Below are 17,146 nucleotides of genomic sequence, written 5' to 3' on the forward strand. Positions count from 1 at the left end.
ACCTGTCATTGAACTTCTCCAGCTGAGGCCGAGGATAAATTTCTGCAGAAGCAAAGGGCAGTAGCCGGCTTCCTCAATGAGCGCGCGTTGGGTTTTTAACCGGGAAGAAATGAGGAAGTAAAAAAAGCCACGGGCCTCTGCACTAACTTCCTGTTAAGCCAGTTTCGCGACCCCAGGGCGGCTACCTTGTTCCCACCCACCCAGGACAACCCGTCTCTGCAGCTGGTTACCAGCTCGTTCCTCTCATCCGCCAGGAGGGTGTTCCTGTCTTCCAGCTTCCGTATCACCGAGTTCAGCTCAGCGATTTTCAGCTGGAAGCGCCTCACATCTCGCTCATCCATGTGCTGGTCCTAAAAAGGAGTCAAGATTCGAATGTTCTCTGAAGAGGCCTCGGTGACTCAAAGCCCCCACTCAAAGCCTCCTTAGAGAGACGCAGCCATGCCTGGCGAGCTGGTGCCTCATTAAAACCAGGCACCACGCTGGGGGTCCCCGAAGCCCAGCAACATGGATGATACCCGCAGCTCTGCCAGCCACTTGCAGAAAAGACTTTGTTTCACAGGTAACGAGACTGCACACCCGCCCACGGCTCCTGACCCTGACCGTGGCGTCTGGGGGCCTTTGCGTCCAAGCCCTGGCCCAGGAACACCCACAGCCAATGAACGTGCCAGCACGCTCCTCAAGGGCAGATACTGTGTCCGTCCTGCTCCCCACAGGAATGCCACCACCTCCTGTGGCGTCTGCACATAACACAGTGAGACACAGGACTATTTGGTGAATGAATGGACGGACGGACGGACACTGCTCTGGCCTGCTCTGTGCCTGTTAAGCACCAGGCCACTGCCCCACACGCCCTGCCTACGGGCTGAGCACCCACTCCTCACATCCTGTCTTGACTGGGTCCCTTTCTGCGCTCTGTACTGACCCTGCACTGACATCCTCCTTCCTTTCTTTCCAACTGCAGGCAGCTGGAGACCCCCGGAGGCAGAAACCTCCGGCTGCCCACCTCTCCTCCCAGTGCCTAGCACAGGGAACGTCAGCGAGTTTGGAGAGGACTGCCTGAGAGAGGGAAGGACAGATGGACAGATGGACGGAAGGGCGGGCGACAGGCTGACTGGAAGGATGACCAGTGGAAAGACAGATGGTGGGGGGTCAGCTTGGAGGCCTCAAGGCTGGCCTGAGCCCTCACCTGGACACCCATGAGCTCCGTCATGTCCCCTATGCCAGGCGGGAGCTCCCTCTTAGGGCTACTGTGGTACCGCTCAGCCTCTTTGACCTGAACCAACTGCTCATCCAAAGCCTCCTTCTGCAGCAGCAGCCTCTGGGTCTGCCCCGTCTGCACCCCCAGCTCCTTCTCCAAGGCCAGAATCACACGATCCTTCCCTTTGATCTCATCCATCTGAAAGAGAGAAGAATGGGCCGTTAATGGTCAATCAGAGGGGCTCATGACTGGGGGGGGATCTCCCCTGCTGGCCTTGGGCCAGAGGCGGTGAAGCCATTCCATGGACCCCAGTCAGCTGAGCTCAGCACACTCAGGACCCAGAGAGACCGCAGTGCACGGCCTGGGCCCCGCTTCCCTGGGCTCAGAGGAGCAGGGAGACGTGGGTTCAAGGACCTATACAGTCAACCAGACACTTACCTTCGACATGTGTCTACGCCCCTGTCCCACTCACCCTAATGAAACAGAGCGCCGGCCTCCAGGCCCCTCCGCCGCCCCCACCCTCCGCAGCCAGGCTCTTCTCAGCGTGGGCCGCCCTCCTGGTCTCCGGCTCGCTCCTCCAGCCGCTTCTGCCGGGCACAGCCCCTCCCCGCCACCAAACAGCTCGCGCTGAGGTCTCCAAAGCTCTCCTGGCCCGAAGCCCCCTGGACAGTTCTCTGTGCCCCATCCCTCTCCTCAGCACGATGGTGTCAGCCGCTCCCACCTGTGCGATGACTTCTCAGTCTCTGTCCTCTTTACAGACCCACGTGCCCCGCCACCGCCTGCGGCCCCCAAGGCTGGCCCTCTTCCCGGCCCGTACCCTTTCCCCAGGCAGCCGTGTCCCCACCCCGACAGCATGGCCCTCAGAGGCCGCGGCTTCACTGCATCCCCCAGCCCTGACTCCCCTCGGAGCCACGCAACCACACAGCCGCTGGGTGCCCGGTCTTTCCGAGGACCTCACTCACCACGTCTACACCAGACCGTCGGCGCGAGTCCTCGGGGTCCGCCCCAGCCCCCCCAACGCAGCCTCGCCCAGCATCCCCGGGGAAACCACGCAACAGAAGCTCTGGCCCCGAGCCCTCAACTGCTGCCCTCCCGAGACACAGAGACCGCAGCTGGGACGCGCCCCCGTGAGGGGCTGTACAGGGTGCTGTCCTGTCCCTCCAACCAGGTCCCTCCTAGAACCTGAGATGTGGCTCATTCGCCAACAGGGTTGTTGCACACATAATTAGCTCGGATGTGGTCACACTGGATAGGGCGGGCCCTTATGACCGGTGTCCTCATAAAAGGAGAAAGGACACACAGGCACACAGCAGGAGGCCAGGTGAAGGTGGAGACAGACGCGCGAGTGACGCGGCCACAGCCCAGGAGCGTCCAGGTGGCCCGTGACCACCAGAAGCTGCAGGAGGCGGGCGGGATCCCCCCGAGGGCCTTCAGAGGCGCACAGCCCTGCCGCCACCTTCATTCTGGACTTCCGGCCCCCGGACTGCGAGTGGAGACGCTTCCGCTGTTCTATGCCACTGAGCTGGCGGCCACTGGCGAAGGCAGCCCGGCACACTGATACGAGTGCCCGCTCAGCACACCGAGGGCGAGAGAGTGACCTTGAGTGGAGTCTGAAACTGGCTTCGCACCCTACACCGTGAGTTCAGACACAGGCCGCCCGGGCACGGAGTCCTGGCTGGGTCTGCGCCCCGCGCACGGAAGCGAGCTCAAACCCGCCCCTGCTGCTGTGGAACCCTGGGCAGGCCGCCACCTCCCCATGGAGCCCCCACCTCTGTAACACCGGGACACTGAGAACAGTCCAGAACCGACTCTGTCCAGGTGTGGGGAGGCTTCACTCAGCCACGGAAGGAAGTGGGCACTGAGCCTGGCGTGTTATATGGCGACCGCGCTGGCGGCCAGGATCGCTCTGTTTTAGCCCCTGGTTAACAGAAGCCTCGCTCACTGAACCAGCAGACCATTAAAAACTGATAAAGCGTCATTGCGATTGCAGGGAAGTGGTACCCCCCAAATCCAGACTGGGAGCTTTTCAAGCAGTGTCCTGTTCTGGCAAGCTCTTTGGGATGTCCCCCTTCCCTCCGCGTCCCCACCCCCCTCCCGCACCCCCCAGGAGAGCTCCCTGGGCCACAGTCGAGGGGGTACCTGGTGCTATTGCGCAGCAGCAGCAGCAGCAGAACATGCGCCCCCTGGTGGCGGCGCGCAGGCCGCTCCCCTGGGCGGGCCCGGGAGCACCTTTAGGGAAAACCTTGACCCATGCCGGCAACGCGGCTGCCCTGCACACGCCAATGCAGAAGCAGCAGCGATGTGAAGGGAGGCCATTGTTTTAAACACTCGGACGTGCCTTCATGAATTCAACAAGTCCTGAGCTGGGAAACGTCTGCGCAGAACGGGTCAGAGTCCCTGCCCCCGGAGGGAGCCAAAAACCTAACGACACTGTACAGATCAGAGTGACTAGTGCAGGCAGAAAAGTCTAAAGCAAGGCGGACGGGCACTGCCAGCCGGGGGTGCGGCACGTTAACAGGCAGGGCTCCAGCCCGCCCCCCTCAGCATCCGGGTCGCACGCTCCTTGCTCTGCACCGGAGCCCAGACGTGCAGCCCCCACCACGGTCCCACGAGCTCCTCCCACACAAGGCAACCGTCTCGGAAGCAAGCCGTCCCCGGAGCCCAGGTTCTCAGCTAGGGGAGCACCAACCCCCCACTTCCCCCAGTGGGCAAGCAGAGGGCTCACACCTCCTCACACGGAAAAGCTTCCTGGAAAGTCTCCACGAGGAGGACAGCATCCAGGAATAGACAGACAATGAAGAGTATATTCTGGGGCCGACACTTTCTAGATCGTTCCATCTCCCCCGCCAGAGTCCGGATGTCGCAGGGACTCGCCAAGCTCACACGGCCAACCATCAACACTGCTGACTGTGGTCTGGCCCCAGGCTGGGCCCAGCGATCCTGCCCCCACCCTCAGCACCCCAGTGAAGTGAGTCTGATGCTGAGCTTCCTGGAACCACATCCACCTGAGCGTGCCGACATTCCCCGGTGGCCTGGCTGCAGGGACGTCAGGAGGTGACCTCATTTGGAAACAGGGTCTTGGCAGAGGTAATTAAAATGTAAGCTAAGGTCACCGCAGAGGAGTGCGGGCCCTAGATCCACCGACCGGCGTCCTTGTAAGAAGAGGGCAAGGCACAGACACAGGGAGGAGCAGCCACGTGGGGGCAGACACTGGGGCGCAGATGCTGGCGTCCCCGGCCACCCCAGCAGCTGCAAGAGGCAGGAAGGGCTCCTCCCACAGCCTGCAGGGGGAGCACGCCCTGCCCACACCTTGACGGTGGACTTCCAGCCCTCACGTGGCTTTTCCCCGGGACTGTGAGAACTAAGTGAACTGAAGCATACTGTAGTTTCTGGAACAGAAATATGTCCCTCTGTTCCAGGAAATGTTTACATTTAAGGTAAATAAAGAGGGGAAAACTGAGCATTTGCATAAGAGACTGAGCTTAATTTAAAAGGACCAAGGATTGGGGGTCTGTGTCCGTTTCAGCACGGAACAGAAGTGTCCCCAGTCCAGGTCTGCTCCCTGTGCGTGTGGTTTTCGCCTGCAAGGACCCACTTAGGAGAACAGAGTGGAGAGACCGACTGTCCGTGTCGCCTATTAACCCGCAGACAAATGTCCCTCCCAGGCAGGCCTGTTGCTCATGGCAACGTGCTGCAGAGGTACGCTGCGTTTCACTTCCTCTGCTGCAGGATTGGATCAGAAACGCAAGAAGGCTTGCAGACTCCCGCATCCACATTTAACATGCCTCTTAAGAAAAGTCAGGAAGAAAGGTCAACCTGCCTGGGGCAGTAACTCTGTGATTTCTGGACTCATTCCTTCGACCGTGAGGATTAGGTCTGGTTGCATGTAACGATGACTCCTGCAATACGCAGGGGCTTAGAACCTGGAACTTCTTTCTCCCTCACGTACAAAGTCTGGAAAGGGAAGCGGCAGGGCTCCCAGAGTAGGAAGGCCACAGGCGTCTCCCCGCTTTCCCCTCAGAAGGGGCCCCGGGATGTAGTCACGATCCTCGTGGCCCCTCATGCCCACAGAGCGCTAGCCATCGCGTCTTCGTCCTAGGTTGGCAATGGCAGATGAAGATGGTGGGGAAGGAAGGGCGTGGGGTCATTTAAGAACACTTTCTGTTCTGGAAGTTCCCTACACTCCCACTTCCACCTCTTTGCTGCCAGGGGCCGGGACACGCACTGCTCCTGAGCGCTCATGGCGGCGGACACATCCAGGCGTGGCGTCCACCAGCTTCCCAGGGCTGCCACAAATGCCCAGACTCGGTGGCTTGGAACAACAGGCCTTTATTCCTTCACAGACGACTGCTAGAAACACAATTTACTTTTGTGCATTTACCTTCTATTGCGAGACCTTGAAAAATTCACCAGTTCTAATGGTCTGCAGAGTCTCTGGCTTTTCTACATCATAATCCCAGCATCTGCAGATAAAGATAGTTTCCTTTTCTCTCTGTCCAATCTTTAAAACTTTTGTTTCTTTTTACTGTCCTGTGTCTGTGAGGTCCTAGCCAGGGTGCAATAACTGAATAGAAGTTGTGTCTTATTCTTGAATTCAGGGCAGATGTTCAATAATTCACCATTATGTAGATAGCCAGTATATTTTTGATAGGACCCTTTTTCAGATTAGGGAAATGCCAGCCTACTCCTAATTTACTGTGAGTTTATATCATGAACTTAAATTTTATTAAATGCTTTTTTGTGCCTAGTAAAATGATTGTATGGTTTCCTCCTTTTTCTATTAAAATTGAATTATATTCACTGATTGTAGAATATTAAACCACTCTTCATATTGCTAGAATTAAACCCTACTTGGTCATGACTTACTAGCCTTTCCATATATTGCTAGGCTTGACTTGTTCATAGCTTACTTGGTACCTCTTGCGTCTACGTCCACAAGAAATCATCTGAAGATTTTATTTCTTATAATATCACTCACTGGTTTGGGATCAAAACTATGCTGGCTTCATAAAATCAGTCAGAACGTACTCCTTATGTCTCAGTTTTCTGAAGGGGTTTGTGTAGAATTCATTTAACTTCTTCCTTACCTGTGAGGACAGCTGGGTCTGGGCTTTCCTTTGTGGGAAAGCTATTAATTGCAGACTTAATGTCTTTAATAGCTACAGGACTACTCCAACTTTCTATTTCTTATGGTGTCAGTTTTGGTAAGCTGTACGTACCAAATTCAAGGAATATGCCCATTTCATCCAAGTTTCCATTTTATTGGCGTATGCCATTCACAACGTGCTCTTATTATCTTCGTAATGTCTGCAGGAGGTGTGATGGTTCCCCTTTTACATTCTTTATATTTAGGACCTGGAGGGTCTTCCTCTTCAGCAGTATTGGTACGGGTGTGTCGCTTTATCGCCCCTCGTTAACTTCTGAATGCGCTGGTTTCCTTAACTGACTTCAGTGAGCCCCACTCTTCATAATTTCCTTCCTTCTCCTTTCTGAGAGTTTAATTTGCTCTTTTTCTTTCTTCTTGAGATAGAAGCTTAGATATTTGAGTCTCGGCATTTCTTCTTTTTCGTCTAAAACAAGGTCTGCTCGCAGGACTGATTTAATCACCACATGCTTTGACGTGTCCTCTGCCTTGAGGAGCGGCACGTCCCCTTGGAAAGAGCGCTGCTCTGCAGCTGCTGGGGCATCGCATTCTGTCCGTTTACTTCAAGTTGGCCGTGTCACTCGAATTTAGTGCATCTTTGTCCATTTGTTCTCGTACGTTCTTTCTCCTGCTAGTCCCCACTGCAGTGTGGATTTGTCTATTCCTCCTTTTAGTTCTGGTAAAGCTTTTCTTTTATACACTTTGAGGTTCTGCTAGGTGCATTCCCTGGGAATGGAACTTCCCCTACTTGGGTTTAGTTTACCTCTTGCCTTTAATTCTTGACACCAACACACCAGACCAGCTTCCCTCTGGCTGGCGTTCAGTGACATGTCTTTTCCCAGCCCTTTAGGTTCAGTCTTGTCCTCAGAGTTTAGATGCCGCTCTCGTAAATATCACTGCTGTCCGTGTTGGAGCTGGTCTGAGAATCTCAGCCTCCCTGGGTGCTTAGCCTCCTGCACCACACAAGCTCCAAGTCTGGACACAGGCCTGGGGGACAGACGGGAGGTTCTGGTGCAGGTCCCCTCCCTTCGGCCGGCTGTGTCTCCTGAGGACAGCGTGGCTGTGGGACACTTCGCCCTGCCTTCCCACCACCTGGTTCGCTGTCTCCCCTATCACCCAAGGACTTGGTGAAGAGCCTCGTGCTGGGAGCTCCTCCAGTTCCCGCCTTAACTTTCGCCAACCCGGAGAGCAGCCAGAGAGTCTCCTCCTCTCTGACTTCCAGGGGACGCTCACTGCCCAGCCCCCACCCAGGCTCAGCAAAGCCCCCTGGGAAGGGCTCCTTCCCCTTCCCTCTGAAACGTCAGTTCTCCTAGACCTCACAGCTCTCCAGTCTCTAAAAGGTAGGACTGATTGCAATTTATATTTCTAGTTGTTGCAACAGGACAGCCAGCCTGTGCTGACCTGTCACATCTTACCTCAAGGTGTCAATCTGCTTGCTCCGGGTTTGTTAATTAAATGAGTAAATAAACGCCCAGCACTTTGACACACGACCACAGCCCTTTCCTATAACCACCGCTCCCACTGTGTGTTAACTTCATGTCACAGGCGACAAACGTCCTTCCGAGCAGCTGGGCGATCTACCAGGGATGACACACCCACTGCAGAGGGACCTGCCACCCCGAGCCTCCTTAGCGCCCCTAAGCCGGCAGGGTGTTTGCTGAAGGCCCCGTACCCCGACCGATGCCTGGAGCGCAGGGGTCCCCAGAACCCCGAGTGTCTGCCCGCGTGCAGGGAGGAAGCGCGCAGTGTGGAGAGCACCGTGCGCGCGTGCCAGCGGGCGGGGGCTGGGGGGTGGGCGCGGGCGCGGGCGCGGGCGGGCAGCACCTACCAGCCGGCGGATGTCGCGCTCGCAGTCGCGCTTGATGCGGTGCACCTCGTCCTGGTGCTCCTGGTAGGCGGCACGCAGGTCGGCCGCCTTGGTCTTGTCGGCCTGCACGCAGTTGCTGAGCGCCTCCTCCGCCTGCTTGCGCGCCGCCTTGAGCTCCAGGATCTCCTGCTGCAGCCGCAGGCGCTCGCCGTCGAAGCTCTTGCGCGCCTCCTCGCGCGCCTCGGCCAGCAGCGCGGTCTTGACCTTGTCGGCGGCGCCGTCGCGCAGCACGTTCAGCGTGGCCTGCAGCCGCTGCAGCTCGCCCTCCTTGATCTTGGCCATGCGCGCCGCCTCCTGCTCGTGCTGGCGGATGAGCACCTCGCGCAGCGCCTGCAGCTCCTTGGTCTTCTCCTCGTGCAGCTTGGCCCGCAGCGCCGAGATGTAGGCCGTGTGCCGCCGCTGCTCCTGCTCCCGCTCCAGCTTGGCCTCCTGCAGCCGCTCCCGCAGCTTGCTCACCTGCAGCGGAGAGAGGGCGTCCGGCTCGGTCCAGGCTGGGGAGATGGCCGTGCCCAGAGGGTACCGCCCACACACCCTCGTGCCTGACGGCCCTGAGACCCTCCGGGGTCCCACACTCCAGTTCTCCCTTCTGGGACCCCCATGGTCTGACCCGCATCAACTCTCATCCCACTTCTTTCCTGGGATTTTCCCCAGAGGCCGAAAAACATGAGATGTTGGTGAGGGGCATCAGACCTCGGACTTCTTCCAACTCATAGATTTACAAAGAAGGACAACTGACCGGTCACCAAACGTGCCCGGCACAAATCGTCTCTCATTAGAGCTGAACGCATTTTAAGGCAGGAACGTATTTGCAGTGCCCACGCACTGGACTCGGGAGCTAGAGAAGACAGGGCAGGTGGAGGGAGAGAGGGCCACGGGGGAGAAGGGGGAGCGGCTGCTACCTGCTCCCTGCTACCCGCCTGGGCTGGGGCTCCAGCGCGTCCCCCACGCTGGCCTCTCACAGCCCCAGGAGAGAGGGGACATTCTGCCCACAACCGGCAGCTGAGGCTCAGAGATGCTTCCGTGACCCGCCTGGGTGAGGGGCTGCCAAGGGGCAGAGCCACACGTCCTCCCAGGCACCTGGCCCCGGAGCTGGTGTTCCGCAGACGCCAGGTTGCCAGCCCCACCTGAGCGCACCTGCGCAATCAGCAAACAGCTGGAAACGTGATTCATAAAATGTGCCAGGGAGTGTTTTCTTAATGCACGCCACAAAGCTTTGCCCTTCTCGTTTCTGCGTCGCACAACCCACACGCTCCCCGGGACACTTCATGAGCACAGAGAGGGCAGCATTTCCCCCGGACCCCCCTGCCTGCGGCGTTCCAGCACGCTGACACCCACTTCAGGGGAGGAGTTGTACAGAGCCCCCGGGGTGCTGGTAAACCTTCCTTATCGCAAACAGCAGAAAGAAGCAAACAGAACCAACCAGGCAAAGACAGGACCAATAGCCCCTCGCATCCAACAGTCTCAAAACAGAAACCAAACAAGGGGCCGCCGGTCCCAGGCCCACCCCGCCCGAGGGCTGGAACGAGGGTCCTTTTCCAAAGAGCTAAGCCCAGGAAACCAGGCCTTTTAAGTACTGAACACGATCTCTCACTGAATGCGGGTGCTCCTGGCTGGCATCCCCCTCCCAGGGGGCAACACCGCCCTGACTTTCGGGTCAACGTTGCCCATGATCTGCAGTCAGGAGGATGGGAGCTGGTCGCACCCTGAATCTGCACTGATGAGTGTGTTTCCCTCGGCCAGTTACTAAACCTCCAGATGGCTCACCCAACATGTCAACTTGGCAGGCCATGGTACCAGGTCATTTGGCCACACACCAGTGCAGATGTTGCTGTGGAGGTATTTCTTTAGATCCGATTAACATTTAAATGAGCAGACCTTGAGTAAAGCAGATTGCCCTCGATAGCATGGGAGGGCCTCCCCACATCAGTGGGATGTCCTGGTGAGGAAGGATCTCAGCCTCCGACAACCTCTGGACCCAAGACTGCAGCATCAGCTCTTGGTAGGATTGCCGGCTGCCTGCCCTGCAAATGCCAGACTTGTCAGCCTCCACAGTGGCGTGAGACAACTTCTGGGAACCCCCCCGCCCCACGTATACACAGGTGTGTGTGCGTTTACACATATAAAACCTCCTGTGCTTCTGTTTCTCTCTGAAGAGCCCTGACTGTACAACCTCCCACAGCTTCCTGTCCCTCCCCTGGGAGCAGGGACGTCCACACCTGCCCCGGTGAGGACTGAAGGACTGTCGGAAGGAGGAAAGTTCAAAGCTAAAGGGTAGATAAAGGGAAGCATGGTCACGGGCAGAGCAGGGGTGGGGATGTGCAGTGGGAGAGCAGAGGTGCGTGCAGGGCAGCCTGGGAGGGGCCGGCGGCACAGGGGTGGGGGGCGGGGATGCCAACAGCGGGTGGGGTGGGGAGAAAGCCCCTCCCACCTTGCTCTTCTCCTGCTGGAACTCGATCTGAATGCTGGTCAGCTTGGCCCGCAGCTCCTCGTTGGCCACCTGCACTGCGTCCGTCTCCATCTCGGGCTTCTCGCCCCTGCCCCGGCCTTTCTTAGACATGCTTCCCCTCCGTCAGACGCTGAGAGTCCGCGTTCACGCCCGCCAGCCAGCAGGCGCCGCCACCAGCTCCGCCAGACTCGCAGGGCTCAGCTCCCCGTCCGTGTAAACCACCATCACTTGGGATCCTGGGGAGAAGGAAGTGGGTTAGCCGAGAGAGACAGACAGACAGACAGACAGACACCGGCGTCCTCCTGCCTGGAGCACTTCAACGCAAAGGCAGCGACTCTGGCTGAGGCCTCTCTCCCTGGGCCAGCCCCTTGCTCACCATGTCGCTGCCAGTCACAGGCTGACCCGGCGCTTCTCAAACTAGGGCCGCACAGAACCACGGGCAGGCTTGTTATGCCGCAGAGTCCTGGGCCCACTCCCAGAGAAGCTGCGACGACAATATCTAGGTGCCCTGCAGGCTGTGGTCTGCACCTGTCAGCGAGACTCAGCCACTGGGGTGCTCACTTCAAAGGCAGGTCCCTGGAGGGGTGCAGAGCTCGAAGCTCGAGGGATGTGGTGGGGGGCCCTCCTGCACATCCAGTGATTCTGGCACAGGGTCTGAGGACCACACTCTGAAAAACTAATTCTTAGATTGCATAGATAGGGGTTTCCCCCCCACCCCCAAGACTAGCGTAGCACTGTTCACCCCAAACCACCTGCTCTGGGCCCAGCGGACGGGCCCCAGCCAGCCCAGGGGAGCAGTGAAGGCCACTGGAGAAGGTGACAGCCAAGCGCAGCAACCTGCAGTCCCCCCAGGCTCCTCTCCCTGCCTGGCGGGGCCCAAGCTGGCCACCTGATCACCGGGGAAGCCCTAAGAAGCCACCGGCCCTCCCAGCACTCCCAGTCCCCTGGGGGACCCAGACCGTCACTTCGGCAAGGCTGCCCTCAGAGCCCCCAGGGTGGCAGAGCCAGAGCCCTTAAGGATTTGAGGAGGAACAGCCCACAGCGCTGTGTACTGGGTGCGACACCCATGACACATCTCGTCCCGCAGCACGACCGCCCCGCGAGGCACCTGGCATCACAGCTGAGCACACTGAGGTGCACCGCGGCGAGGGCTCCTATGGCCCCACAGCCGGAGCGAGGAAGCAGCGTGAACCTGGCCGGGGCCTCAGCTGTGAGGAGTGGGCCAGGACGGAGCCCCAACTCGTGGCCCAAGCGCCGTGGGAGCCGGCCCTCCGCTCCCCGCCCCCTGCTCTGCCTTAGCATCGGCTTCCACGTGACAAACCACGCACTCACTTATCTCCTCTCTGTTACCCCTGCCCTGGGCTGTGAGTTCCCAGCCAGCAGGGCCGGGTCCATTTTGTTCCTTGCTGTGCCCCTGTGCCTAGAACAGAGGCCCGCACGCAGGAGGTGCTCCACAGCCACCCCCTGAAGGAGCGGCAATAGAACGTTATGAAGTGCCTGTGTATGCACCGAGACCTGAGATGGGGGCTGGGGGCGTATAGTCCTCGCAGCACCTGCAGACCTGGGTATAGTTATCAGGCCACTGTAGAGCGGAGAAAACCGAGGCCCAGAGGGGTTAGGTAAGCTACCTAAGGCCACACAGCCGGTGAGCGGCGGCTCTGGGATGAGATCGCCGTGGGAGAAAATGCACAGTGAGAAGAGAATGTTCCGGCGCGGAGGAATGCCAGCCTTCGGGGGTCGGGGCGCAGAGACAGAATCAGAAGATGACTAGAAACCAGAAGCCTGTAGGCGGGGAAAGAGGAGAAGTGGGAAGCTAAGAAAGTGCTCCTGGAAGGAGGAAGACGGCGGCAGCAGGCAGCTGCTAGGAGGTCAAAATGAGGATGAGGACTGGCCATCGAATTCAGGACTGGGGTCGGTGGCCTCGCAGAAGCGGCTCTGTGGGGTGGGAGTCAGGAGCCAGGGGCGCAGACTGGGGAGGTGCGTGGGGGCTGGAGTGGGGTCTGCTCAGTGCCAGCGGCCCAGCAAGCTAGACATCCTCAGTGGCTGTGAACTGAAGGTCCCCTGCCAGCCCTGGGGACAGCAGGCCGTCCGTCTACTCTGGAAGTTCAGGAAGGTGCGGATGAGAGCAGGACGCCACCTGGAACAGGAGAGGCCGCTGTTAACTGGGGCGGGCGGAATGGTCTCCCCCTAAAAGCATGTGTTCATACAGAATTCCTCGGAACCTGTGAAAAAGGGTCTTTGCAGGTGTAATTAAGGTAAAAGATCTCCTCGAGCTGAGCTCATCCTGGACTGGGGTAAACCCTAAATCCAGTGACAAGTGTCCTTGTAAGAAAGAGACACCCAGGGGAGACAGGCAGGAGAGACGAAGTGCTGGAGAGACGGGAGTGCTGCAGCCACGGCCGAAGAACCAAGATCACCGACAACCGCCGGGAGCCGGAAGAGGCAGGACGGCTCAGAGGGAGCACGGTGCTGCCCATGCCTTGATTTTAGATCTCCAGCCTCCAGAACCGAACCATGACCGTACATGCCCATTGTCTGAAGCCCCCCAGTCCGTGGGAATTCTTTACGGCGGCCGCAGACGAGCACGCCGGGCACACAGCCCCGGCGTCCACGGGACACACTCGGCACCTCGCGGGCCCGAGGTGAGCAGCTTCTCAGCGCCGGGCCTGAGCGGATGCTGCCTCGCTCTGCGCCGCACCTGCATCAGCGATCACCGTGACACCTCCCCTCGGGACACGGCACCTTCACAACCTGGGAGGTGACACGGGAGGGGACCTTCACCTCCCAGCCGCAGATGGACAGTGTGAGGCTGGAAAAGCTGGCAGGAGTCACCAGAGATCATTCGGTTATCAGGTGGGGAGAGCCTGCCTCGGCTCCCTGCCTCCACCCGCCCCCCCGACCCCCACCACCACCCCACCCCCGCCACAGCCTGGTATTTTTATAACAGGACTCACAAAATGCTGGTAAAAAGTCAAGTCAGCCCCCAGACCTCTGAAACCTAATGCCATCTGATGAGCCGAAGTCCCCGCCCTTCGTCCCAGGGCCTTCTGTGCAACACGCCCTGCTCATTCCGCCAACCCCTGCGCAGACAGGCCCCTTCACAAAGGGGCGGGCGCACGTTGGTAGTCAGATCCTTTCTGTGAGCACAAAACAGTTCATTCTAAAGAACGTGGCTGTTTTAATAACAGACCTTCGCAGTTAACTGGCCCTTAAAATACCCCTCTCTCAGTAAGTGTGGGCCTTTGGTTTATACACCGAAATCCAAACAGACCGTGCTGCCTGACAAAGCCCGGGCCCAGTACCACTTGGGAAGTCATCGTCAGGGAGGAATCCCCATAAGCAGAAAGGCAGGTGCCTGGAGTGTGGCGAGCGCTGTCACTGGAATGGCTGCGAGCCATGAAACACTGAAGGTCGCCGGAGCGCCCCTGGCTGGGGGTGGCTGCACATCAGCCAGCGGGGCTCCACCTGGGAAAGGCCTGGAGTGCGGGGGCCGTGGGGGGGCCGCAGCCTGCCGGCCTCTGACAGGAGCAGAAGAGACGGAGCCGGTGCTGTTCGCCAGCGCACATGGTGACTTCAAGCGTCACTCTGCATCCGGGACGGCTGTAGAGCTGTCTGTGCAATCTATGAAAGTCACGGAAGCCATGCTGCCGGGCCCCCCTTTGGGCACGAGTGAGCCCCTGCCCCAGGCCAGCACTGGTTCCTTCACTGAGTCTGCGCTGCACCTTTTGCATAAACTGTTTTATTGTGTCTAAGACTGGCAGGAGTCAAGGAAAGGCAGAGGCCTCGTCAAGGAAAACTGCACAGCGTGGTGCACACAAGGGCTGGGCAGAGCGGCCGCGGCCTGGCTTCGGGCCCTGCGCGAGCACGGGCTGTCCGCCGGCCCAGCCACGACCGCCACCTCACAGCCGCCACAGGAAGGAGCAAATGGGACAACGGTCATGACAAAGGCATGAAGTGTCCCAGAAACGGGGATCCGCGCTGTGTATGGAGCAGACACCACAAATGACAAGGTCAGCCGACACCGGGGGCACCTGGGAACCTGGGGCTCAGAGCCCCACAGGCCACCGCCTCCCTGTCCTCCCCGCGGGAACCCCCCTCAGTCCCCCACACGTGGCCACTGGCATCTCTTGAAAGTCCTTCCAACAACAGGACGCCCACTCCCCACCAGGCAGCCGCTACATTAGAAAATACTTCCTAGTTCAAGCCGAAAAGAAACACGTGAACAGGAAAGGGCTTCCTCACAGCTCCAGTGCTGCTGGCTCCTGCCGGCACCCCGAAGCCACCCCAGTGCGCCCACGCTCCCCACCGCACAGCTTCCAGGCGCTTCCCTGCCTGCCTTCCAGGGAACAAGGCGCCAGGACAGAGCACACGGCGCGGGCACCGCGGTCAGCCTTCTACAGGACGGTCTCCTTGAACCCTCCCAGCAAATCGAGGCCCAAAGACAGGAACTTGCCCAGGGTCACGTGTCTGGAAGAGCCAGGGAGAGGTGGCTTCAAACCCCAGGTCAGTCAGCCTGGTTCCCCCAACTGTGAATGAAGATCTTTCACTGCTGTGAGCACTGTCCATCAAGTGGCAGCTGTCCGTGCAGACAGGACACGCACTGGTGTCCGGTGGGTGCGTCTTCCCAGTGTACAGGCACGAGGCACCCTGCTTCCCGGAGCCAAGCACCCAGGCCATGTGGGAGACTGAGCTCGGAAGGACAAAGAAGGACGGGGCGGGGACGGGGGTGGGGGATGGGAATCTTAACTGACACCAGGTCTAAGTCCGCAGCCTGGGAATCTGTCCCCACAAAGGGACCCCCCGCTGGTGGTGAATGTGCTTCAAATAGAGACACAGGAGAATGGACGCATTGTCTGCCGGACAAAACCCCAGCTCGGGGGAGCGCACGTGGGGCCATGTGCCTGTCCTCCCACCGTTGGATTTGCTGCCCGTCCCCACAGGCAGGGCCACCATTCCCTCTGGAGCCCTTCCTGGTCCCCTGCCCTGCCACCTGCATCCTGACCAGAGTCTGCCCCCACTTCCTCCAAAACCCAGTGCCAGCTCTCCAGATGCTCACCCCCCGACTCGGCCCCCACCAACTCGCACGCCCGACCAGCTGTGATCCTGCGTCTGTACCTCCTCTGCCCAGAGGACCTGGGCTCTCTTCTTCCCACTCACGAGCCTCCTCCTCCTGAAACACCCACAGCAGCCACGCTGCCCTCCGACGGGGCTGCCCTGGCCACGCTGGGCTGGCACCACCTGCTGACCTGCCCTGCCCCATCGTTCATTCATCCCATCCAACCGTCCATGCCTTCCACAAATATTCACCGAGCCTCTGCTCTGCCGGACGCTGTTCTCAGCACCGGGAACCCCAAACAGAGCTCGCCTCCCACCCAGAGTTCCCACCCTCGGGGCAGGGGCTGGACTGGCCAGCTCTGCACTCCAGCACCCACCACCCTGCCTGGTGCTGAGGAGCTGCAAGGCCCAGGATCCGAGAGCCTCCCTTCCTCCTGGCTTCCTGGGAAGGTTCCCGGCTGTGGACCAGCACGTGGCACCACCCGCAACAGGCCTGGGGCCGGGGGCGCCACACTCGCTACCAGTGGGCACACGGCCAGTCTGCAAAGACCCGGCTGAGCAGACCGCTTTGTCAGGGCCTTCTTTATAAGTCATAGTCTTCTCTTTTTTTTTTTTTCTTAATTAAGATTTTATTGATTTTATTTATTTATTTTTAGAGAGAGGGAAAGTGAGAAAGGGAGAGGAACATTAATGTGTGGTTGCTTCTCTCCCACCCCCCATATCCCCAACCAGGGACCGGGCCCACAACCCAGGCCTGTGCCCTGACTGGGAATCGAACCAGCGACCCCCTGGTTCTCAGGCTGACATTCAATCCACTGAGCCACACCTGCTATAAGTCATACTCTCAGTGAGAAAAGTAAAACCATGCTACTCAGAGAAAACAACTGAAGGCTGCCTTCGCAGTCTTTCTTCCCAGAAGAGAAGGACGGGCGCTGGGTGGGCTCTCTGTCCAGGCCCAGCTCTCTGCAGACCATCACACTTGACCTTCTGGTGTTTGCAGAGTGACTCTCACACTTGACGGGGTTTCAGTGAAACCAAGCACTATGGTCCAGGGCCACCCAGGTAATAAATACAGAGTCCCAGATGTGAAACCAGGTCTGACCCTAAGTCACAGCTAGTTCCACACGTGCTCGAGGTAGACGGAATGCCATTTCATCTCTCCCAAAGGTTTTTTTTAATGGGGCAAAAAAACGACCTCACTTAAAATGCAGTGCTTGTAACCGTCCACGAAGTCCGAGTACCTCCGGTTCTCCCTGCGGCCTCAGGGCCCTCTTCTCCCGCCCAGGCTGCGAACTCCGCACCTCCACCTCCCACCGGCACGGAGTGGGCCCTGGTGCGCCGCCAGGCCGGGCCACGTGCTCCTCGTCCCAGCTCACAAGCCCGGGCCCCTCCCGGTCCCTCCCGGTCCCTCTCGGCAGAAACACAGCCCCCCTGCTC

At 59.0% G+C, this 17,146-nt stretch overlaps 1 protein-coding gene across 1 annotated transcript in view; it reads right to left on the reverse strand.

The window, feature by feature from the left end:
• JAKMIP1 (janus kinase and microtubule interacting protein 1) overlaps positions 1-17,146 on the reverse strand; it is a 68,001-nt gene that overhangs the window by 18,506 nt on the left and 32,349 nt on the right. Inside the window, exons 2-5 of the mRNA XM_090267096.1 lie at positions 10,637-10,890; positions 8,170-8,664; positions 1,187-1,396; positions 231-350 (exon numbers count right to left, since the gene is read on the reverse strand). Of these exons, the coding sequence (XP_090123222.1) occupies positions 231-350; positions 1,187-1,396; positions 8,170-8,664; positions 10,637-10,765 (954 nt within the window). The 5' untranslated portion in view covers positions 10,766-10,890. The remainder of the gene's footprint in view (positions 1-230; positions 351-1,186; positions 1,397-8,169; positions 8,665-10,636; positions 10,891-17,146) is intronic.

This window comes from Furipterus horrens, unplaced genomic scaffold (genome assembly GCF_987537825.1).
Source record: "Furipterus horrens unplaced genomic scaffold, mFurHor1.1.pri manual_scaffold_2, whole genome shotgun sequence".
NCBI lineage: Eukaryota > Metazoa > Chordata > Mammalia > Chiroptera > Furipteridae > Furipterus > Furipterus horrens.